The 24665-nt window shown below is 38.2% G+C and overlaps 2 protein-coding genes across 2 annotated transcripts; both read right to left on the reverse strand.

The window, feature by feature from the left end:
• Positions 1-6056: 6056 nt before the first annotated feature.
• On the reverse strand, positions 6057-9899 carry LOC121327619 (guanylyl cyclase-activating protein 1-like). Its single transcript, XM_041271732.1, has 4 exons — positions 9376-9899; positions 8272-8421; positions 7128-7215; positions 6057-6426 (listed from the first exon to the last, which is right to left on the reverse strand). The coding sequence occupies exons 1-4, from the start codon at positions 9568-9570 to the stop codon at positions 6296-6298; spliced, it is 564 nt and encodes a 187-aa protein (XP_041127666.1). The 5' UTR covers positions 9571-9899; the 3' UTR covers positions 6057-6295.
• Positions 9900-15513: 5614 nt separating this feature from the next.
• LOC121328080 (guanylyl cyclase-activating protein 1-like) lies at positions 15514-19577 on the reverse strand. Its single transcript, XM_041272560.1, has 4 exons — positions 19317-19577; positions 17760-17909; positions 17448-17535; positions 15514-15707 (listed from the first exon to the last, which is right to left on the reverse strand). The coding sequence occupies exons 1-4, from the start codon at positions 19509-19511 to the stop codon at positions 15577-15579; spliced, it is 564 nt and encodes a 187-aa protein (XP_041128494.1). The 5' UTR covers positions 19512-19577; the 3' UTR covers positions 15514-15576.
• Positions 19578-24665: the final 5088 nt, after the last annotated feature.

A 24665-nucleotide genomic window follows, 5' to 3' on the forward strand; every position in this document is an offset into this window, starting at 1 on the left:
TAGATGTGCAAAGTTGGTAGAGACCTATCCCAACAGACTCACAGCTGTAATTGCTGCCAAAAAAAGGTGCTTCCGCCAATTATTAATTAACTCGGGGGTGGAAACTTATCCAAATATGATCTTTCAGTTTTCTATTTTTATTATATTTTTTTTTTTCTCAATAAAAACTTTTTTCCCCTTAACAGTGTGGAGTATGGTGTGTAGCTAAGTGGGGGGAAAAAATCTGCATTTAAATGCATGAAACTCTGAGGCACTGACAACAAAATGTGAAAAAAGTTTGACTCTTGTGGACCGCAGTTTTCAAATAGTGCCACATATTCTCAGTGGGATTGAGATCAGGGCTTTGACTGGGCCACTGTAGGACATTCACCTTTTTGTTCTTGAGCCACTTCAATGTTGCTTTGGCCTTGTGCTTGGGATCATTGTCCTGCTGAAAGGTGAGTTTCCTCCCAAGCTTCAGTTTTTTAGCAGACTGAAGCAGATTCTCTTGCAGTATTTTCCTGTATTTTGCTCCATCCATTCTTCCTTCAGTTGTAACAAGATGCCCAGTCCCTGCTGATGAGAAGCATCCCCACAGCATGATGCTGCCACCACCATACTTCACTGTAGGGATGGTGTGTCTTGAGGCATGGGCAGTGTTAGGTTTGCGCCACACATAGCGCTTTGAGTTTTGGCTAAAAAGCTCTATCTTGGTCTCATCTGACCACAAAACCTTATCCCACATCGCAGCTGGGTCACTCTCATGCTTTCTAGCAAACTCCAGACGTGCTTTCAGATGGTACTTTTTGAGTAACGGCTTCTTTCTTGCCACCCTCCCGTACAGGCCAGTGTTATGCAGAGCTCTTGATATTGTTGACTGGTGCACCATTACTCCACTCCCAGCCACTGAACTTTGTAGCTCCTTCAAAGTGATTGTTGGCCTCTCTGTGGCTTCTCTCACAAGTCTCCTTGTTTGAGCGCTGAGTTTTGAGGGACGGCCTTTTCTTGGCAGTACCTGGGTGGTGTGATGCAGCTTCCACTTCCTGATTATTGATCCAACTGTGCTCACTGGGATATCCAAACACTTGGATATTATTTCTGTTACTTTATCTCTAACTTCTGTAGAATGCTCTTTGGTCTTAATTTTTCTTCAGATTCACAGCCTTACCAATGATCCTTCAACAGTGGGGTTTTTATCCAGAAAATGTGACAGCAACTTTAATGGTTCACAGGTGGAGGCCAATGGTAAGGTAATTGTGTCCTCGTTAGGGCAATTTCTTTCATCGGTGCAAACTGGGAGCTTCCACAGCACAGGGGTTGAATACTTATGCAAGCAAGATATTTCAGTTTTTTATTTTTCTTAAAAATATTTCCCATCATAAAACCAGTGTCACCTTACAATAATTGATTTTGAGTTTAAGTGTTTAAAAATAAAATATCAAACAGAACGAAATTTCAATGTACCATTTGTAATTCGGTAATATGAGAGAATTGGTCAGGGGTCTGAATACTTTTGCAAGGCACTGTGTGTGTGTGTGTGTGTGTGTGTGTGTGTGTGTGTGTGTGTGTATGTATATATATATATATATATATATATATATATATATATATATATATATATATATACACACACACACACACACTGAGTGTACAAAACATTAGGAACACCTTCCTAATATTGAGTTGCACCCCCTTTTGCCCTCAGAACAGCCTCAATTCATCGGAGCATGGACTCTAAAGGTGTCGAAAGCATTCCACAGGGATGCTGGCCCATGTTGACACCAGTACTTCCCACAGTGCTTCTGTCAAGTTGGCTGGTAGTGGATCTCTACTCCGAATAGCTCATTCCATCTCATCCCACAGATGCTCAATTGGATTGAGATCTGGTGACTGGGCAGGCCACTGCACTAAGCTGAATTCACTGTCATGTTTGTGAAACCATTCCTGGACAATCCTAGCCTTGTGGCATGGGGCATTATCCTATTGAAAAAAATCAATTAGCAGATGGATACACTGCTGCCATGAAGGGATTCACCTGATTGGCAATGATGTTAAGATATCCTGTAGCATTCAAACGTTGCTCCACTTTTACCAAAAGGCCCAACATGTGCCGTGAAAACACACCCCACACCATCACACCACCGTCACCAGCTGCAATGTTGACACGTGGCATGGTGGATGCATGTACTCGTGGTTTTCTTCATACCCTAGTCCTTCCATCATGATGAAACAGCAGGAACCGGGATTCATCAGATCAGGCAATGTTTTTCCAATCCTCCTCTGTCCAGTGTTTTCGTTACTTAACCCACTGAAACCGCAGTTTCTTGTGTTTTGCTGACAGAAGTGGAACTCTTAGGTCGTTGGCTGTTGTGCATTCTTTTATGGGTCTTTCTGGACTGTCTGTTGACTAACTGTAGCCCATCTGCTGCTCTGCACAATTCGTGTCAGCCTCCTTTGGCCTCTTTCATCAATGATCCTTTTTTGACCACTGGCCTGCCGTTAGCTGGATGTTCTTTGGGTGGTGGACCATCCTTGATACACGCGGGAAACAGTTGAGCGTAAAAAACCCAGCAGCGTTGCAGTTCTTGACAAACTCAAACCAGTGCGCCTGGCACCTACTACCATGCCCTGTTTAAAGGCACTTAAATCTTTTGTCTTGCCCATTTACCCTCTGAGTGGCACACATACACAATCCATGTTTCAATTGTGTCAAGGCTTAAAAATCCTTCTTTAACCTGTCTCCCCTTCAGCTACACTGATTGAAGTGGATTTTACAGGTTACATCAATAAGGGATCATAGCTTTCACCTGGATTCACCTCATCAGTCTATTTCATAGAAAGAGCAGGTGTTCCTAATGTTTTGTACACTCAGTTTATATATATATAAACTTGGTAATTTAATTCACGGATTGCCCAGTCAAAGTCTGAAATGAATCATAAAGATCTTTCATTCCGGGTTTTGCCCGGGCAGATCTAGGAGTATTCATAATTGCCCGGTCAAAATCCAATATTAATTTGGATTCGGGGTTTTCAGGGGACAGAGGCAGCAGCTATGATTAAAGAGCTTGTTTGACCTGCCAACTTGCATTGTGTCATTCACCCACTCATTCATAAAAACTACACAGTGGGGTGAAAATATATACTGACAGGGTCAGATGAAAGTTTTCCGCCCTTAAGATATAGATAAAAAAAATTGTTTGAGTCTCTCACCTCAATCACATCACTCACATCGCTCATGTCCAGCATAGAACCAGCTTTAGTAAACAGAACGCATTAGAAACTTGTATACAGTAGATGAAAATGTCCCAGAACAATGAAAGATGAAAAAGTAGATGAAAATGTCTACAACGACTACTGTAAATAAAATACAACTGTTCAACCTGTTTTTACAAGTAAACAAGACATTTCTAAATGGCAGTTTTTAAGTGGATCTTAATAATATATGCTATTTTTCAATTTGTTTCTCCTAAATGTGCTGTGGTAAGCATGTTGTAAAGCAAAGACTGTGATTAGATAGTTTTGTTACTTAAATAGATGAACAGATGTTGATGCTGGCTTTGTTTTATTAACACATTTAATATAATAGCAACCAAATGCATGGCTTCCATCATATACAGGGGTGTGACGAGGAGAGAAGGAATTTGAGCTGCAGGTCTACTTCCAAACCAGGAAGGGCGTTAAGTAAAGAAGTGGTGGTACGCTTTCACAGGGATGGGCCAGCTTGATGGTAGGACAGAAACGGAAATCAGCCATCTTGGAGAAAGGGCGTACTTGCAAGACTGCTAAACAAATCTGTTGTGATCAGCTGTGGGGCATGCAACGATTGGATAGAGCGTGGCATCGTGCTGATCACAGGGCGGAGTTTGGCAGTACAAAGGAGACACAGCTACGTGAGTACGGCCCCTTCCGTTGAAAATACTGACGCGCTGGAACGCTTTTTGTTTGTTTGTTATTGTTTGCAGATGAGTAGAAGCTAGGGAGGTGCAGCCACAGAGCTAGCACAAACCCCAGAGCACCACTACCTTTCGTGGAGCACTTTTCCATGCACGGATGGATTAAAAAAGGATTGTTATTATCTGTTGAACCTTTTTGTTGGGGACTGTAAACCTGCCGTTTTACCCCCACACCATTGCTGGTATAGGGGGTGATTGAAAATAAATTGACCTTTTTGTGTTTGAAATTTCAGTTGTTACTTGGACAATTACTTCTTTCCAGGAATGGAAGGAGGGGGACTGCTAAGGTGGGTTGGATCGAGTGGTGCTAAAGGTCGTCCCAGGTAGGGGGCCAGCCAATTCCGGTGCAGCACCACCTTGTGTCCTCTGGAACTCAGCTGTACGTGGTAGGCCATGTCCCTGATCCTCTCCAGGACCTGGCAAGGCCTGAGCTAGTGTCTGTCCAATTTGGAGCAACGGCGTACTGAAGTTCCATTCGTAGTGCTTCAATTGACTGCTTCCATTAGTTTTGTATATGTTTTACATACTGTAAATACTTCCTATAGCATAAGAGTTATATGTGTGTATATATGAAATGTTACATAGGTTTGTAGGTGTAAAAGCTAACTATACAGCATATACATATATTTATTGCACAATTATTTTTTAGCAAAATATGATAAAATCATCAAGTACAGTATATTGTATTTTTCTCTTACAATAACAACAGCTTAAGTTAGGTATTGCCTTGGTCTGATAGGTTACCTGTTTAAAGGGTACATAAGGACCTTTTTATTTTATTGTATTTCATCTTCCCATGTGTTGCTACAACTGTTTCCATAAGGTGTGTGTATTGTTTTATTTTTTTGTTTGTTTTTTTTTTACATTTTGACCACTTTTTTAAATTGCATTCCCTGCATCAAGACGTCTTCACATTTTCCTGCATGGACCTCTCAGAACTACATTTCCCTTCACCCTCCTGCGCACTGGTAAATCCATCGTTACTATGTGAGCAGGAGGATGATGGGAAATGTAGTTTTGAGAAGTCCATGTGGGTACATGTGAGGTTATCTTGAGGCAGGGAATGCAACTTAAAAGTTTAAAAAAGTGGTCAAAAAGAAAAAAAAAAAAAATTTAAGCAATACACACACCTTACGTAAACAGTTGTAGCAACACATGGAAACACGTAGCACAATAAAATTAATAGGTCCTTATGTACCCTTTAAGTCAAATAATGGCGAATACAATGAGGAGATTTGGTTTGGAAAAAGCAGGGTATCTTTTCTATGATGGGGATCTTGACTAATGCTGTTTAGGCATGCAGTAAGAAAATAATTTTGACACCTAACAAGAATTCTGTATTTTTTAAACATTGATCTTTGTACTGTGACCAGCACAGTTCAATAATTACTATTGCATGTAAGGAGCTTTTTATATATAAACAACTTCTGTTGAAATGTTTTGCTGCGGTAGTTTCACAGAATTGCCACCATCACATTGCACCTTTCTACTTCTGCATCTGTGTCTTCTTGACCATGTAAGCCATGCAACTCTTTGGAGATCAGTCAGTCATTTTTGAAACAATTTGTTTATTTGTATTAGTTCATGCAGCCACTTAAACATAAAATGAAAAATCTCAGCCAGACTTGCTTGAAGTAAACCTAGGGGCCTTGCATGGATTTCCTCCTTGCTAGTTCCTTAAGTATGAGGTTCCAGGCAGGCAAGGATGTTTTTTAGCCAGTGTTTCAGTCATTTACTAATAATAATATAGTAATAAGCCACTGCATGTCACTTTCTAATGCTGTCAGTTAGTGAGGCAAATTATTTTCATGCATTATTTTTCGCTAGTAAGTTAATTACATTGGATTTGCACACTTTTAAAAGCTAAAACAGATGTAAGCTAGCACTCCTGAATAATACTCCATTTTGGACTGTGGACAGGGAATTAAATAAGATGCAGTGTCAAAGTGATGCGTGTTTTCACATTATGGAAGTAGGAATACATAGAAACTTGCAAATATAATCCTAAAAACATAAAAGATTACTGTGACAAATAATATGACCCAAGGTTAACATTTATATTTGTAAATGACCACCAGTTATTAGCCTGCATTAGAAACCACTGGCAACCTGTTTAATAATGTGTTTTATTCCAGACACCACACCAGTTATCATGTGGCATCAGAGTACTACAGAATATTCCCATGTTCTAGTTCTCTCTTCAGCAGCTTTCCTGCATATTTATTTAGTCATAATCAATATAGGAAAACAGTGCAAACTTTCTTTCCCTAAAGTGCCTAACAATCCCCAAATCCCAAACAAAGTAATGGAGCTTTCCTAGTTCTTCAGCCCAGTCCTGTAACCTGGTCTGCAAAGAGTTTTTATTAAACACTGTTCCTTCTGCCGTTTTTGATGACTTTCAGGACATTTGAGAGGTCTAGGGTCTTTTTGATTATGTCCATGATCACCTGGTGTTGTTGCGCTCCACTGGTGAACTCTTCTAATGTCAATTCACCTGAGGAAATGAACAGATATTATAAATCACATATCGGAAATCAACATATCACAATTAAGGATTTGTCAACAAGCTTACATGTGTTTAGATGCCATCCCATGCATAGAACATACAGCATTATAAAGTTAAAACATTTTATATTTAATAGTAGTTGATAAGAACAATCAACAATGTTATGATTTGTAATAAGTCAGTGTGTTGTGTGTAAGGTGTCTCTTACTGTAATGGAAATCATTTCTCACAATTTAGGACTTTGATGTCTTAATAGCAGACGTAAGTATAGTTGAGAATTGAAAGGTCACAGAGTCACTTTATAACTTCTATTAGTGTGACCTTTAAATTGACTGTAGTCTGATTTACAATAAAATGTAGATTTTACTATCCAAGATCCTCGACACTGAAGGTTTTCAGTTTGTGTTTCCAAGCCTCTGTTTCACACTGACTTCTGAATTGAGCTGTAGGAAGAATAACCAAGGTGCTTCAGTACTGTATATTCAAGTTGCTTTTGCAGAGTATGAAGATGCTGCTTGTTAAGACAGGTGAGATTTATTTGCACTTATGTGTAAATGAAAAGTACAAAAAAGAATGAAGTGATATTGCAAAAATATAACTAAACGTTAATAATACAAAGAGAGTAATATTCCTGCATAGGATACTGAGTCAGTGTTTATAGCATTATTAATGTTACAACTGCTTCTTACCATCTCCATTTTTGTCTATTGTATCAAACACCAAGGCTGTGATCTCTTCTGGCAACATGTCAGTGTGCCGATTGATAGCTTGTACTGCCTAAAACAAAAATCATAGTATGCTAGAACCCCATTAGGAAATGTGACTGTAACATCACTTAGAAAAAAAGCATATCAAAATGTGAGTAGTTTTGCAGTCATTTATAGTTGTTCCATGCTTTTCTATGCATTTACTATAGTTACCATGTTTTATTTTTTTTTAATATGCTTTACCATACTACTCTGCAATGCTTATCTATGCTCTGCCATGCTTTCATGTTCCTTTATTACACTTTGCTATGCTTTTACTGTGGGATACTGGAAAAAAATTTAAAAAAAAAAACAAACAAACACTGGATTTACTTGCTTTCTTTAAAATTGTATGACCCAGTCATTTTCAAAAAATGGGAAGGTAGTTTATAATACACCATGCAGAAAGACTGCTAACAGAGTGTAGAACAGGTCTGAAAGCACCATTTACTTTATATTTCACTTGTATCTGAGCATCAAATGCTGTGTCAAATAGGTGGGTTCCATTGGCAGAGCAGAAAGACGCTATTCTAGGATGATTCCAGAATATTACTCGCACACAATTTGTCTTATGTGCTGTTCCCCATGTTTCATGGTATGTCAACAATGTTTTGCAGTCTTGAATATTAAAAAATAAATAGAGTCCTGTGTCCCTGAGTGGCTAACCTGGTAAAGGTACAGGTACATGTTGTGCAGGTTGAGACACACCGGCTGGGGAGCACAACTTCGCGTTATCATCATGCTACAGTGGACCAAACTGGCCGGGCAGTCTTCTCTGGGGATTCCACTGGTAGGGTAACATTGGCTCAGTCTCTCCTGTGGGTTCATCACCGTGCTACAGTGACCCCTACAGGCCAGGCATCTGGTGAAGTCAAAGCATTGTCCTTCAGGGGCCGGTAGCCGGCTGAAATCTGCTTTTGGGTGTAAAGAGGCTTGGTGGTGGGTTCAGAGGATTCCTACTGACGTTCAGTTCTCCTGAGCTGTTGTGGGGTTCACTATAGTGAGGGACATAATTGTGCATTCTAAAATGTGGAGAAGACGTTGAGTTTGACATGGTGTTATTGAAAATCAATATTTAGCAACTTACCTTAAATATGCTAAGCAATTCTTCTCTGTCAATCCTTCCGTTTCCATCAGCATCATATAATTTGAAATACCACTTCAGCTTCTGGTCAATTTTTCCTTTTAAAATCAAGCTTAGTGCAGCAACGTATTCCATAAAATCTATGTATCCATCCTAAAACAAAAAGATATAATATTATTTATTTTATTTTTTAATGGAGCAAGATATAAACTCAGATTAGCACAGTGTCTTTCTCATACAGATAGCAGAGAAAAAGTAATTTGTGGCTGTGTTCCCCTTCTCTTCCTATTTTAAATGAATTGCAGGTGTGGCCTATTAAAGTCATCAATTACATTAGACTAATTTGCCTATTGACAATTTTCCACAATTCAGTTACAGTAATTTGATTTCATATTCACAGCAAATCAAAACAACAGAAGTAATGGGGTGTTATAATAAATGTGCACAGTACTGTACTTTGGAGAATGTGGTATATTGTACAATCACACATCATAAGTATTGTTAATTTATGTACACCTAAAATGTTTATTTCTAGTGTTAAAGCAGTATTTTATCACCATTCCCTGATAGAAAAGTTTGAGGAATGCCACTTGGATACCATAATAATTGTAATCTATTATCCCAATTAGATCAGAAGCAATAACACATTACACTATTAAACAAATGGCAACAGAATGAATTTGGAAGAAATATTACAGTGGTATTCATACAGCAGCATGCACCATGGCACAGTATTGCAACAGAATACCAATGCATATTGTTGTATTTACCATTACTGTGTCAATGTACTGTGTTCTGTAAAAGTCTAGGGCAGGGGTTCTCAAACTCTGGAAACTCAAAAGCTGGAAACAAGTAAAAAAAAGGTCTAATTAAGCAAACAATCAGTTCAATTAAGGGTCTAGTTAAGTAATTGAGAGCTCGGTTGGCATGAAAACCAGCAGCCTCAGGGGGTCCCCAGGACTGAGTTTGAGAAGCCCTGGTCTAGGGGACTGTTCTATCAATGGCTCATGCTTTACCATTACAGCTGCCCTTGTGCTTTTGTATTATCCCATACTACAAAAACATTGGAAAACATTGGTAAGAAAAATGGTGCAACAACTTTCTAACCTTATTCATGTCAAACGTTGCAAATACTTGTTCAATATATCCATTTGCTTCTTCATTCATTCCCTGAAGACCGAGGATTGCTTTAAGTTCATACACAGTTATAAGACCAGATGGAGAGTCACGCATAAACTTATTGTACCAATAGTGGATATCCACGGCCATCATATCTTCCATTGTAGAATTATCAGCACCCATTGCTCACTTAGCTTCCTGACAACTTCTTGCTGAAGAATCAGATGTGGACCGCTTCCTCCTGAGAGCTGCTCTGGACCCTAGACTAAAACTGAACAACTGGTACAGATTGTTAAACTTCTTACGGCTATATACAGCATGAGGTTAAATAAAAATAGCTTTTTAATGAGATAACGAGCTGTAGAGATTATCAAAGGAAAGGTCTTGACATCTAACTGAAACAGAACACTTACGCAACTTTTTTTAGAGGTTTATCAAGTTGAAATAAGGTAATATGTTTTGTTTAGAATTCACACCCTAGCCTTGTATTTAATGTATTATGCCTGTATTTGTATTGTTTTATTTACTGTTTGTATGTAATGTACTATGTTCCACTGTATTTAATGTATTATGCATTGATCATTGCTATCTTGTAAAGCGGTTTGTGATGGTTCTCCATTGAATATAGTTACAATATCTATTTTGGGGGGCTCCCAAGTGGCGCATCCTGTAAAGGAACTCCACATAGAGTGCAGGATGTGCCCTATAGCCTGGAGATCACAGGTTCAAATCCAGGCTATGTCACTAACAACTTTGACCAGGGGTTCCTAGGGAGTGGCACACAACTGGCCATGCACCACCTGGGTAGGAAGGGCTTAGGTCAGCAGGGGAATCCATGGTTCGCCACACCTATGGTTCTGCAGTGGAGCTATCAGATCTGTGTTGTCCTCCAGCACTATAGTGTTCCAGCCTCTGTTTCCCAAGTTGTCAGGGGGTTGCAGTGGTGAACTGGGATACAAATAATAATTGGGCATTCCAAATTGGAGAGAAAACATTGGCAACAACCACATTTTTAAAAGAAAAAAAAACTATTTTGCATTGAACATGGTTGCTGCTAATTCATAAACTGTTGTTGAACTTCAGGAATCCAATGCATGGTGTATCAACTATGTCTTAAATGTCTCTGAAATATTGTGGCCACTTTTAATACTTTTAAATATATGTGCAGGTCAAAAATAATAATAAGGTTTTGGGAGGCTGGGCTGTGGGAATGAAATTAGGGGGACATTAAAATGCATTAAAGTCAATAGAAGTCATAAGGTATATATATATATATATATATATATATATATATATATATATATATATATATATATATATATATATATATATATATATAAAGGTAATGTAGGTACACAAAAATGTGAATAATTGGTCAAAAAAAAAAAAAAATCTATTACATCTGGACATTTCAGACTGTCCTTCAGCTAACTCTGTTTTGTTTTTCAAATGTAAAATTTGTTACACTTCACACAACCAATGCAGTATATTATTCCTTTACTGGTGCAAGTATGCAATGTTAAAAAACCCACCACTAAATTGGCCCTTTAACTGGCCCTGGCCTTGACCACAAAGCAGTCCTGATAGTCATGGACCAGCTCCTCCTATTCCTCCTGTTGTTCTGCACTGGCACAGGTCCTGGAGCAGAACTCTCCTGGGCCTGCGTTAGTTCCCCAACCTAGTGGATTGCTGAGTGGCAGGCAGGGTAGCTGGCAGGCGAGTGTGCTGATGAGCAGGTGGCAGGTCGGGGTGGGGAACTGATCTGAGGGCTGGCACGGTAGCTGGCTTTCTGGTGTGAGGGTGGACAAGCAGTGATGCTGGGAGGCAGGCTGGCTTGTGGGTAGGCAGGGTAGCTGGCAGGCAATGGGCAGTGGCAGGTTGGGATGGGGGGTGGGTTGGGGAGCGTTGGGTAGTGGGGCTGGCTAATAAACCCAGATTCCCTAATGTCTGGTTTTTAAGTGAAAGGGATAAGAAACACCAACCTTTCTATTATATTTTCTTTAACATACATTAGTTGCTTGAACAATTTCCACTATCTTATTACAAATGTACTGTTTAGTACTGATCTGTACATTGTACTTTGTCCCCAGCATTTCAATAATTTGGAATTTGTGACCCCTACTGTGCACCCTCGGTGAGCGAGCACACTTTGATGTGACTTGACCAAGTTTAATTTGTCCTTTTAAGAAAATGTACTTACCTGTACATGTTATTAAGAAAATATACATTTTCAATAGTTTGTTACAAAATACAGTACTAAATATGAATTTCTATACAGTATTTCTATGTTCATATATATAACATCTTTTGTTAAATAGTATATGACATATTTGGTATAAGAGTATCATAACGTTGTACGGGGATAAAAGAAAAAAACTAAAAAAATGTTCTAAGTAACTAGAATTTGTAGATTTCCTGTAAACTCAACTGGAGTGACTGCCAAATGGTTAATCTAAGGAGACTGTACTAAAGGACTATGCTCTGCAAAAACGAGCACAGCATTATAGATGAATGCTGTTTGCATTATTGTGCATTTAAATATGTTATAAATTTTGATGTTTTCGTGATTTCATATTGAGGTTCATGTTAATGTAGGCAAATCCAGTCTGTTAACGGTAAAGGCATATTTTATGTAAGGACTGGGGATCACCAACCTGCTTAATTGTGTTAAACTGTATTACAGTATACTGCAGTTTTGACAGATGAAAGCTGATTGAGAAATATGTCCAGGTTTGGTCTGTGGAAAAGGTGGCAACCCTATGTGGTCCCCTTGATGCGTCGGCCATGTGTGCTCCCGTAGACACAGAAACTCCAGCTGCAGTTTCACCAGTCATCCCTCTCTTGGTCTCCCTTCTCTCTTTCACAGTCACCAAATTTTATTCCTTCTGGCTGCCCATCCTCTCCCTCTCTCTCTTATGCTTCCCTCAGTGGAGGCATCCAGGGAGTCCTGCAGTCTTTAATAAAGGGCCTGTGCAGCAGCTTGGCCATAATAATGGTGGTTATTGGGTGGTTCACCCTCTCTGTGTTGATCTCTCCTTAGTGTTCAGTTTGCCTGTCATCTCCTTCTCCACTTTACAGAGCCTGCAACCCTTATATAGTCCCACCCCCTCTTGCTTACAAGAATCAGGTTGGCGGAGACCTCTCAGTAGCCATCGCCTCCCGTCCACTCAGTTTTGTCGTGCTTAATTCTGTGCTCATTTATCATTGTTAGATGGCTAAACACGTACCAGGAGCTGTTGTTAAAGGCCAGCACAAACCTGGACAACACTGTATTAGTGTTCATGTATGTATTGTATGTGACCACTTACACATTAGCACTTACTTTGGACTTGTGACCGTGTTGTGTTTCGTGTGTGTTTATACTGTGTTTATTATTTCAGGACTGAACCTCTGGGTTATACTGTGTAGTACACATTGCTGTGTACTACCATTCATTATTATTTACAGTTGTCAAGTGACTTTGGATTATAAAATAAAGACCATTGGATATGAATTATCGTTGTCTGTCTTTCACTGATCACCGTATCACTCCTGCACCTGCACACTGCAAGCCACTTTGCCACACCATACCAAGTTCTTCTTTAAGTCAAATTATTAAATGATTGATTATATATATATATATGCAATATATATATATATATATATATATATATATATATATATATATATATATATATTTTTAAATGCATTGCAATTCCTGTGCACAATTTACATATAGAAATACTTAATCCATATCTTCATTTTTCAGTGTAATGAAGACATTAACTAAAACATTGACTGCTTCAATTAGTTTTGTATATGCTTGACATACTGTAAATATTTCCTATAGCATAATATAGTTATATGTATGTATATATGAACCGCTATAGGCTTGTAGGTGTAAAAGCTAACAATACAACATATATTTATTGCAGGATTCTTTTTATCAAAATATGATCAAATAAAATCATCGCATACAGTATATTGTATTTTTCTCTTACAATAAAAACAACTAAAAAAAGGTATTACCTTTGTCTGATAGATTGCCTGTTTAAGTCAGATAATGGCAAATAAGATTAGTAAATTTAGTTGGAAAAATCTTCTGTGATGGGAATCTTGACTAAAGAAAATAGTTTTGACACCTAACAAGAATTCTGTATGTTTTAAACATTGATCGTTGGACTGTGACGAGCACAGTTCAACAATGACTATTGCATGAGAACGGGGGGGGGGGGGGGGGGGGGGATTATAATATATATATATATATATATATATATATATATATATATATATATATATATATATATATATATAACATATCTAAAAACAACATCTGTTGAAATGGATTGTAATTGTATTGTCTGTGGTGGTGGATCTGTGTTTCCCTTTTGAAGGGCAAGTGGGAGGAACACAACAAGACATAATAATGTTTTGCTGCAGTAGTTTCACAGAATTGCCACCATCACATTGCACCTTTCTACTTCTGCATCTGTGTCTTCTTGACCATGTAAGCCATGCAACTCTTTGGAGATTCGGTCACTCGTTTTTTAAATTATTTGTTTATTTGTATTAGTTCATGCAGCCACTCAAACATAAAATGAAAAATCTCAGCCAGACTTGCTTGAAATAAAACCAGGGCCTTGCTTGGAGTTCCTTAAAAATAAGTTTTCCATAGTTCTCTTTGGCCCTGTCCACACTACATAACCGATCTCGAGAACCGTACTCAAAACTGTTTTAATTAATTCAGCTCAAAGCATCCACACTGAAGTACTGTTTCATGTTTAGTTCGGCTTAATGTGTTCAAACCCTATTAAAATAGTCCGGTTGCAGTTGCTAGCATCAATGCACTGTGGGACTAAATACAATAGTATCCCACCATGCACTGCATTTTATTTTAAAATAATGTAATATGCACCATATTAATAGAGGTCCATATTGCTAAAAAGAAATAAAACAAGTATTTTGGAAAAAGTAAATGTGAACACACACACACACACAAACACACACACAAGTAGGTCTTGATGTTTTCTGGTTTTATTTTTAATCAGGTGACAACCCTTTAAACAAAACACGGTGATTCTGTTTAATAAATAAATCATTTAAAATAATTTGTTTTTTGCCTTCATATCTTGCCTGAGCCTAATTCTGGTCCTCTTAATTTTATTTCAGACAGAACTAACAAATTGTTCATCCCCGATCCTCCTTTTAACTCACATTTCATTTTTGCAGTCGTCTAATTTATCGTTGTGCTTTTGTTATTTTTTCCCACTAGTTTAATGGAGAGATGTATTTACATGTTTTTTTTTTTTTTAAGCGTAAAAATTAATACCTAGTGCTGAACGTACACTAATAACAAGTCCTTCAGGCTCCTGTTCTAAGTATTTCAACAAACATAACACAAAGCATTTCGGGATACTGGAGGACAAACTGGACTACCTGATGCGATCTAATTAGAAGTGGACTCGACACTTTCCCCTGAGGTGGCCTCGAGTCTGGTTCTCGAGCACGGTATTAAACGCTGCATAGCGTGGACGCAAACCGTATTTAAGACTTTTAAGCTGGCTTAAAGGCATAGTGTGAACAGGGCCTTTGTATTTCACAGGGATAATACTTACAGATATTTCTTATGAGGTTCCAGGCAGGGAGGACGTTTTTTAGCCAGTGTTTCGGCCATTGACTAATGATAATGTAGTAATAAACAAATGTGTCTTTTTCAAATTATGGAAGTAAGAAAACCTAGAAACGTGTTGCAACAGCTTTGCTGGGCTTTATTTCAAATATAACACTCCTAAATATTATTGAGTTTTTTAAGCTGCTGTAGTGAACAATATAACCCAAGATTAGCTTTTATATTTGTAAATGAAAGTAGCTTCTGAAATATTGTAGAAGTCACTAGTCATTAGCCTGCATTAGAAACCACTGGCAACCTGGTTTTTATTGCAGACATGACACCATTTATCATGTGGCATAAGAGCAGTACAGAATATTCCCATGTTCTAGTTCTCTCTTCAACAGCTTTCCTGCATATTTATTTAGTCATAATCGATATAAGAAAACAATGCAAACTTAGAGAGGTTTCTTCCCCTACAGTGTCTAAGAGGTTTTTTTTTTTTTTTTTTTTTTCCCCCCCAAGTACAGAATCCCAAACAAAGTAATGGAGCTTTCCTAGTTCTTCAGCCCAGTCCTGTAACCTGGTCTGCAGAGTGTTCATTAAACACTGTTCCTTCTGCCGCTTTTGATGACTTTCAGGACATTTGAGAGGTCTAGGGTCTTTTTGATTATGTCCATGATCATCTGGTGTTGTTGCGCTCCACTGATGAACTCTTCTAATGTCAATTCACCTGAGGAAATGAACAGATATTATAAATCACATATGGAAAATCAACATATCTTAAGGATTTGTCAGCAATCTTACATGTGTTTAGGTGTCATCCCATGCATAGAACATATGGCATTATAAAGCTAAAAAACAACACATTTTATGTTTAGCAGTAGTTCATAAGTCAATGTGTTGTGTTAAGGCATCTGTTACTGTAACAAAAATTATTTCTCACAATTTAGGACTTTGCATGTTGTCTTAATAGAAGACGTAAGTGTAGTTGAGAGTTGAAAGGTCACAGAGTAACATTATAACTTCTATTAGTGTGACCTTTAAAGTGACTGTAGTCTGATTTATAGTAAACAATAAAATGTAGATTTTAATATCCAAGATCCTCGACATTGAAGAAAAAGGTTTTAAGTTTGTTTCTGTTTTGAACCCTCTGTTTCAGTCTGACATCTGAATTGGGCCGTAGGAAGAATACTGAGGCAGAAAACGAGAGACGCTTGTTTCTTTCCAAGGCTTTATTCAGCACACCTTTTTCTCACACACAGAAACTCAGGAACACGGAACCATGGCAACCAGAACAAAAACACAGAAAATGGCAGCGCAGCGCCTTTTATAACTTTAACTCCACCCCTTTATGCTAATAGGTCACTGGAGCTTACACATCCCATTGGTCCTCAGCCGCATACTTTGTCTCACGCCCTTTGCTGGAGCCCTTGATAGGGCTGGCTCTTACAGCAGCGTTGGCTCCTCTCTCTGGCAGTCAGCCGGGCAGCACCTCCCTCTCTGACACACAAGATGGCACCGGCTCCCTTGCTTGCCTTTGGGAATAGCCGCCCCTCCTCCGCTTTCGTTTTAGGGCAGGCAATTTCTCCTTTTCTTCCTGGACACAAGGAACCAACCCTGGTCCTCGAGGTCCCTGAAGACCCTGAAAGCAGGCAGTATCACCTTGTGCCCGAACTTCCCCCTGGCAAGACACCAGCCTTGGTCCTCAATGGCAATGAGTTATTTCAGTCCGCCGCCAGTCAGGTCCACCGGTCCATCGCTATTGTCTCCTAACTGCTCCTGCTTGATACTCGTGGGTTTCCTCCGAATCCCGCTCTGACGCCAGTCCCGCTCTGCCATGTAGCGTTTCAACAGGAGGCAGAAAACAGAAGACATGCTTTGTTCCTGGTTCTAAAAACTATTTGTTTTCTCCTCTCTATGCTCTCTCGGCACCCAAGTCTGAGGTACTACTCTGTCCACTTCACAGCATACAACTTTACACAGGAACCAGGGCAACCCAAAAAACAACACCACACAAAATGGTAGCGCAGCATTTGTTTTTTAAAACTTTAGCCCTGCCCCTTTATTCAAATAGGGTACCACAGCTTACACATCACATTGGTCCTCAGCTGCACACTTCGGGCCAATGGGAACACACGGAACACATGCAAACACTGGAAACGCAGGAAATACAGAGCGGGAAGGGAACACAATTACAGTACAGGAATTACAGTACAACATAAATGCACAGATTGTTATAATACCAAGGTGCTTCAGTACTGTATCTTCCAGTTGCTTTTGCAGAAAATGAAGATATCGCTTGTTAAGACACGTTAAATTTATTTGCGCTTATGTGTAAATGAAAAGAACAAAAAAAAGTGATATTGCAACAATATAACTAAACATGTTAATAGTACAAAGAGAGTAATATTCCTGCATAGGATACTGAGTCAGTGTTTATAGCATTCAAAATGTTACAACTGCTTCTTACCATTTCCTTTTTTGTCTATCGTATCAAATACCAAGGCTGTGATCTCTTCTGGCGACATGTCAGTGTGAAGATTGATAGCTTGTACTGCCTAAAACAGAAATTATAGTTACAGTAGAACTCTGCTTTTGGGTGTAAAGAGCTTGGTGGTGAGTTCGGAGGATGCCTGCTGACGTTCAGTTCTCCTGAGCTGTTGTGGGGTTTACTTTAGTGCGGGACATAATTAGGCATTCTACAGTGGTGAAGACATTATTGAGATTTGCTCAAAATTGAGTCTGACATGGCGTTATTGAAAATCAATATTTAGCAACATACCTTAAATATGCTAAGCAATTCTTCTCTGTCAATCTTTCCATTTCCATCAGCATCATATAATTTGAAATACCACTTCAACTTCTGGTCAATTTTTCCTTTTAAAATCAAGCTTAGTGCTGCAACGTATTCCATAAAGTCTATGTATCCATCCTAAAACAAAAAGATATAATATAAATTTTTATAAAACTATTCATTTTTAAAAAATGGAGCAAGATATTGTGTCGAACCAGGTTTTCCGCAGGCAGGGGGTTCTCACAGGCGGAGGTGAGCCGTCTCCCTTGCAGAAGCAGATATCGCTCCCATGTCTTCATGTTTAGATTGCATAACCTACCAGCCCTGAACCCTACCCCCGTTCACGCTATTAAGTCAAATTAGAAGGGTGTCTTTGTCATAAAGGTAGCAGAGAAAAAATTGGTTTTTGAATCTAAACTCGACCTATTTTGCACATAAATGCACAAGCCAGTATTTACATAATTATAGAGCAGCATTTGTGTAGCTGGATTGTTTTTCTAAAAGAACGGAAATGTCCACTCTAACATTTATAGTCTCTGGGTCTCTCTGTTTCACCATTTTTGAATACACTGCAGTGAGTTACAAGTTAAATTTTATTTTATTGTATTTTATTTTTCTTTCAGTGGGTGATGTAGGCTGCTGTACTCTTTTTTTACCTTTTTTAAATTGCCTCCTGTTCACTACTTGTAACTATAAACACGTCATGGCGAAATTGAGACTTGGATTACTTAACCCCTATTTGAGGTGACAACAGAGTTCATTTGCAACAGTGTTCTTTGCTTCTATGATGCAATTCAGATGTCCTCATGTGCTACTCTTTTACCAGCAATGCACACAGTCCACAGCCAAGCTAGTGCTGCATGTCATCAACACATTACATGGAATATTATCAAGAATGATATAACACGTGCTTTACCATTTGCTTTCAAGGCATACAAAGTCACGTTATCCTGTGATAACACACCACTGTACAGTTTGGATAAAACACGTTAGTAAGGGTCCATAGCAACGGCAGCTTGTTTGTGTTTTTTGTTGCTGTTTTGTTTTTAATATGCCTTTAATCTCAAATGTGCCTAGTTTTACTGACAAGCTCCACTCAGAGTTGAGCATTGTAAAAGTGAAGTGGGAGGTAAGGTGATTTTCAAAATGTTGATTTCTAGTGTTTAAGCTTTTTTATCACCATTTCCTCATAGAAAAGTTTGAGGAATGCCACCGGGATACCATAATAATTATAATCTAGTATCCCAATTAGATCAGAAGCAAGAACACATTACACTATTAAACAAATGGCAACAGAATGAATTTGGAAGAAATATTACAGTGGTATTCATTTTGCAGCATGCACCATGGCACAGTATTGCAACAGAATACCAATGCATATTGTATTTACCATTAATGTGTCAATGTACTGTGTTCTGTAAAAGTCCAGGGGACTATTCTAGTAATGGCTCATGCTTTACCATTACAGCTGCCCTTTTGTATTATCCCATACTACAGAGACATTGGAAATCATTGGTAAGAAAAATGGTGCTACAACTTTCTTACCTTATTCATGTCAAATGTTCCAAATACTTGTTCAATATATCCATTTGCTTCTTCATTCATTCCCTGAAGACCAAGGATTGCTTTAAGTTCATACAATGTTATAAGACCAGATGGAGACTCACGCATAAACTTATTATACCAATAGTGGATATCCACGGCCATCATATCTTCAGTTGTAGAATTATCAGCACCCATTGCTCACTTAGCTTCCTGACAACTTCTCACTGAAGAATCAGATGTGGACCGCTTCCTCCTGAGAGCTGCTCTGAACCTTAGACTAAAACTGAACAACTGGTACAGATTGTTAAACCTCTTATGGCTAGATACAGCATGAGGCTAAATAGAAATAGCTTTTTTTTAATTGGATAACGAACTGTAGAGATTATAAAAGGAAATCTCAGTAAACACCTAATGGAAACAGAACACTTACACACATTTTTCTTAGAGGTTTATCTAGTTGAAATAAGGTAATACAGTTACAATATCTATTTTGCATTGGACATGGTTGCTGTTAAAACATAAAACTGTCATAAACAAAGGAATCCAATGCATGACGAATCAAATATGTCTTAAATGTCTCTGAAATATTGTGGCCACTTTTAATACTTTAAAATATATTATATGGGTAAGTTACATTCCAGTATACGGCAAGGCCAAAAAATAATAAGGTTTTGGGGGGCTGTGCTGTGGGAACGAAATTCGGGGACAATAAAAATGTTTTTCCCACCAGATCATAGGGGATCAATCAGCACACAGGTTCAAAACCTCACATCTCATTTGTTGGCTTCTGTCAGGGGTGGTGTCCCGCTCTGATATCAGCCTGTCAAACACTCACAACAGAACAGGTTACAAGCTGAATGCAACACATGAAACAACACAATAACAATGCAACAATCAACTATTTACAAGTCTCCCAGTAATCCCAGTCCTTCTGATAGTCCAAAAACCAGTCCTCTCATGGTCAAAGGTATTCATAGCGTCATTGGTTTGTTAATCTCTTGGTGGGATTTCTATTTCTGGCACATGTCTGATTTTTTAAAGTCCAGTGTTCCATACAGTTTTAAAACAGTTTTTTTAATATATATATATATATATATATATATATATATATATATATATATATATATATATATATATATATATATATATATATATAAGCCAAATTGGAAAGCAATGTGATTTTCCTGATAAGAGTACAATGAAGATAGAGTAATACTATAGAGTATATTACACACAAAAAATTGTATATTTGTGTGAAATTGTATCTGACCAATCATTTTACATATACATTTACTGCCAAGTTGGGATGAAAGGATCAGCCACATTACAAAAAAAGCAATGTAACAAAAAAGGATCAGCTCAACTTAAAATAGTCTAGAGTGTGTCCCCATTTCTAGTCAGTGAAATGGTAAGTGACAATTTTCCAAGCAAGAAAAGTTCATATTGTCAAATCGAGTATAATACCGGTCTGAAGATTACAGTTGGACTGAGGCAACTTGAAATTATGTAATGAAAAACAGAAAAAAGACAATTGGAAACCAAATAACCGAAAGACACATGGATAGGAGATTTTGTGAAGCTGTTCAATTCTACCTTTAAGCTATTCTAATAATAATTAACTTGCAGTTAGTTGGTTTAACAGTGTACAAAGACAAACACAGTTAAAATGTATGTGTATTGGATGGCTGATGGCTGTAAACCTGCAATCTCTTTTTAGTAAATCCATCAGAGCCTAATGAGATTACAGTTAAGAGTTACAAGACCAAGCTCTGTCTCACTGTGAAAGATAGCCAGCAAGTGCTTAAGCAGCTGTAGTATACTCAAGGAAATGTTTTAAATTGCAATCCTGGCTTAGAGGGGTAGTAACTATGTTTAAAATCCACTTTCCTACCCTTAACATCCACTTTCCTACCCTTAACATCCACTTTCCTACCCTTAATATCATGTTCACTTCAGTGTCTCACCTCCTTTCGTTTTTAGTTCTTAACATTTCCGATTGTAAATTTTAAACTACAGGACCATTTACATGGATATCGGTGTATAAAATGATACTGAAAAAAAAGCACAAAACCCAGCGTATTGTTTATCTGGTATGGTTTTGTACTATATGTAAAGAAAGACACTGCTCTATAGTCTTTTTAATGTTTTAAATATTACCTAAATCCTGCAAAAACCTTTACTTCTGGTTTTTCCTTAAATATTTTTAATCCCAACATTCTTACATTTTCTTTCAGTTTTTTATACTTGAATGGAGAAGCGATGTGACCAACCTGGCCCCCTTCCATGAGGAAATGGACACCCGCTTCCTCCTACATGTGTCAGATGCTGTACAGAAAGGGTGCTGGAAAGCATATGTGCGAGCCATAGATACCGACGTTGTGGTGTTGCCGATTGCCACGTTCAACGTCTGATGAGCTGTGGGTGGCACTTGGTACTGGATCAAATTTTTGGTATATACCAGTCCATGAACTGGCTGCTGCAATGGATCCCAGGATTTGTGCCACTCTCCCTGTCTTCCATGCATTCACAGGGTGTGACACTGCCTCTGCGTTTGGGGGGAGAGGCAAGAAGACTGCCTGCGACACATGGAAAGGTTTCCCAGAGGCTACCGAGGCATTCGAAGACCTCCTGCTCATACAAAGTGCCATCAGTGACTCAATGATGTCAGTACTGGAGAGGTTTGTGGTGTTGCTCTGTGACTGCACAAGTGACACCATGAAGGTCAATGCAGCCAGGAAGCAACTGTTCACCCTTGAGAACATACCACCAACACAGGCAGCATATCAAACGGGCCAGCTACTAGAAACAAGCCCTAACACCTCACCCTGAGCTTCCAAGCCTGTCAGATTGGGACTGGAGGAAGGAAACCGCAGGGTGGCAACCACTGTGGACCACCCTTCCAGAAGCATCACAGTCGTGTTATGAACTCATTCACTGTGGGTGTAGGAAGGGATGCACTGGGCAATGCAAATGTGTCAAGGCCGCCCTCAAGTGCACTGCTCTCTGTTCCTGTTCTGGAGAATGTTAGCACTAAGCTAGCTCTCAGATTATTGCTGACATCTAATGTACATGTAGACACCAAATTTATAATAAAATGGTTTATTTGTGGCATTCATTACAACTTCCCAATCGGACAGCACATTTGAGCCCTGAGTGAGGTCATTGACCTCTCAAGGTCAACAGAGGTCAAACTTCCAAAGATTTCACATATGAAAATAATGTTCCAGGACACAGAAATGCACATAAATCTATGTAATCTATCATGGTGTCAAAATACCAAATTATCATTGTCAGAGGTCATAGCTCCACATCTGAAAACAAACCTTAGGGTATGTACAAATACTGTGGAAAATGTCATGCTTTTATCATACAGTGCACAATACCTTTTATATATGAGCTTATCAGCTGTACTATAAAGCTGGACCAGATAAAGACAAGTAAACATAGCTGCTTAACATGAAAGGCTGCTGACTGACTAGTTACCAATGACCATACCACTTTCATTTATATGGTGGTCTTTATGTAAGCGCATCCCGGTGCTTTGCATAATTTAACAAACTAGAAGACCTCTAAACTGCTCAGTAGCAAATCAGTCAAATACAAAAGATACGAATGGTTTTCATTTAAGTGTACATTTTAGTTGTTGTGGTATTGGAAGGATATTGAGAATACCCAGTCATGTTTATTTTATATAGTGTACTTGAGCTTGGAAGGGAAGGAAGCATATAGTGACAGCAGGACACAGTGACAGCTATAGCTAAATTAAACAAGTACACAAGTACGCCACAGCTGTACATTCAAAATGAAAATATCAGTATGACAAAATAGCAAATGATGATGTTTGTCAACAGTAAGTACAGAATAGAATGGAATATGCAATGGAAATGTCTGATCACGTTATTGCTGATGTTTGCTATAACAAGATCAATAACAGACCTTCGTTAAAATAAAACGACAGTGACCCACTGAATTTGTGTGACCAAGGTATAATGAAAATTATTTTTATTATTCATTGGTAAACATCAGCATGGTTTAAATGGAGTAAATAATGCCCAAACCATGCCATTTATATGGAATGGTTTATATGGACTACACTAAAATCCATCCTTCTAGTCAGTTGTTAAAGAAACCATAAAACAGATATTAACATTTCTAGTATTTGAATATCAAACTTTATCTGAATCAAAAATAACTCATGAGCTGAATAGTGTCCACTAACACTAATTAAGGCTAGGGATACATAAACAAAACAATAAACAATGGGACAAATTGAATGAATGATAAACAAGGCTTTGAAATACATTTCTTGCCTTTTAAGAATTTGTAATTCCTTAATGTAGCTGTGCTAAAGATCTCTTGGCTCTTTACCAGTACTTGTTTACTTTGACTACTAATGCAGATACAGTGTGCAGAATTATTATTGTGTGAATACAAAACGGTTCTGCTACCTAATCACTTACTTTGCTGTAGGTCAGAAAAGGGTCAGATACTAGGGTTGTTAATAAAAGGTAAGAAATTTGATTTAAAGTCTTAGGTTATCAGTCTGTCAAGAAACAGCCATGTGAAATAAGCTTAACCTGTGCCAAGCTAAGATTTAAAATGATGAACCTCAAAGAACATTTCCTTGAATAGCCCTGCTTGTAATACCTCCAGCATGTGATATAGCTAGAGCCCAATATAGGTTTTGCATAACATATAGAATGTGTAACATGTTTTGATAAAAAACAAAAGACTTTTAGATAAGATTTTTGAGTATTGTATAATGTGCACATTTGCAATTGTAAATGCACTTTCTCTACTTTGAAGTGCAAAGGAAACATTTTCTGAGCGGAAGAAAACAATAGTAATGGAATAAAACAATACAGATATTTACAGTAATTTCAGGAAAATATGTTAGAATGAAGTAGTTTTATTTCTCTTTGCACTTTATTAAAAAAAAAATGGTGCAAATGTAAAAGACACGGGTTTGATTCTCAAGGGTAGATGTACTAAAGTGTTGCGGCTGTCGCAATAGTCGAAACCAGTTGTAAACGAGTTGAAAGTCCAGGGTAAAATAACAAGCTGTGAACATGTGGGCTGCAGTGCGTAGGTGAAAAGGTGATGCAGGTGATGGTTTGGAATTGTGCACAATTTAGCACTACACCCGTGACTAACGTAAATAAAAACTGACAGTATACATTTGGCTTATGGGCTACTCATGATAATATTTATTAGTGGTATAATGCAAAATGTGTTGCTGGTCCCTTGAAATTTGTATTAACGAGAATTGACTGTCCTCCTGTAAGTATCATAACTTGTGATTGCAGCACCACGATCTGTTTTGTGTTACTTGTATAGACTACTAAGTAC

The sequence above is a fragment of the Polyodon spathula genome, chromosome 15 (assembly GCF_017654505.1).
Source record: "Polyodon spathula isolate WHYD16114869_AA chromosome 15, ASM1765450v1, whole genome shotgun sequence".
Lineage (NCBI taxonomy): Eukaryota > Metazoa > Chordata > Actinopteri > Acipenseriformes > Polyodontidae > Polyodon > Polyodon spathula.

Excerpts from the sequence above, each read along its gene's own strand:
- LOC121327619 (XM_041271732.1), bottom strand. The coding sequence starts at position 9,570 with ATGGGTGCTGATAATTCTACAATGGAAGATATGATGGCCGTGGATATC. Across the intron at positions 8,422-9,375 it reads CAACGTTTGACATGAATAAG|GATGGATACATAGATTTTAT; the intron begins GTTAGAAAGTTG and ends TTTTTGTTTTAG. Across the intron at positions 6,427-7,127 it reads AATAGACAAAAATGGAGATG|GTGAATTGACATTAGAAGAG; the intron begins GTAAGAAGCAGT and ends TCATTTCCTCAG.
- LOC121328080 (XM_041272560.1), bottom strand. The coding sequence starts at position 19,511 with ATGGGTGCTGATAATTCTACAACTGAAGATATGATGGCCGTGGATATC. Across the intron at positions 17,910-19,316 it reads GAACATTTGACATGAATAAG|GATGGATACATAGACTTTAT; the intron begins GTAAGAAAGTTG and ends TTTTTGTTTTAG. Across the intron at positions 17,536-17,759 it reads AATTGCTTAGCATATTTAAG|GCAGTACAAGCTATCAATCT; the intron begins GTATGTTGCTAA and ends TTTCTGTTTTAG.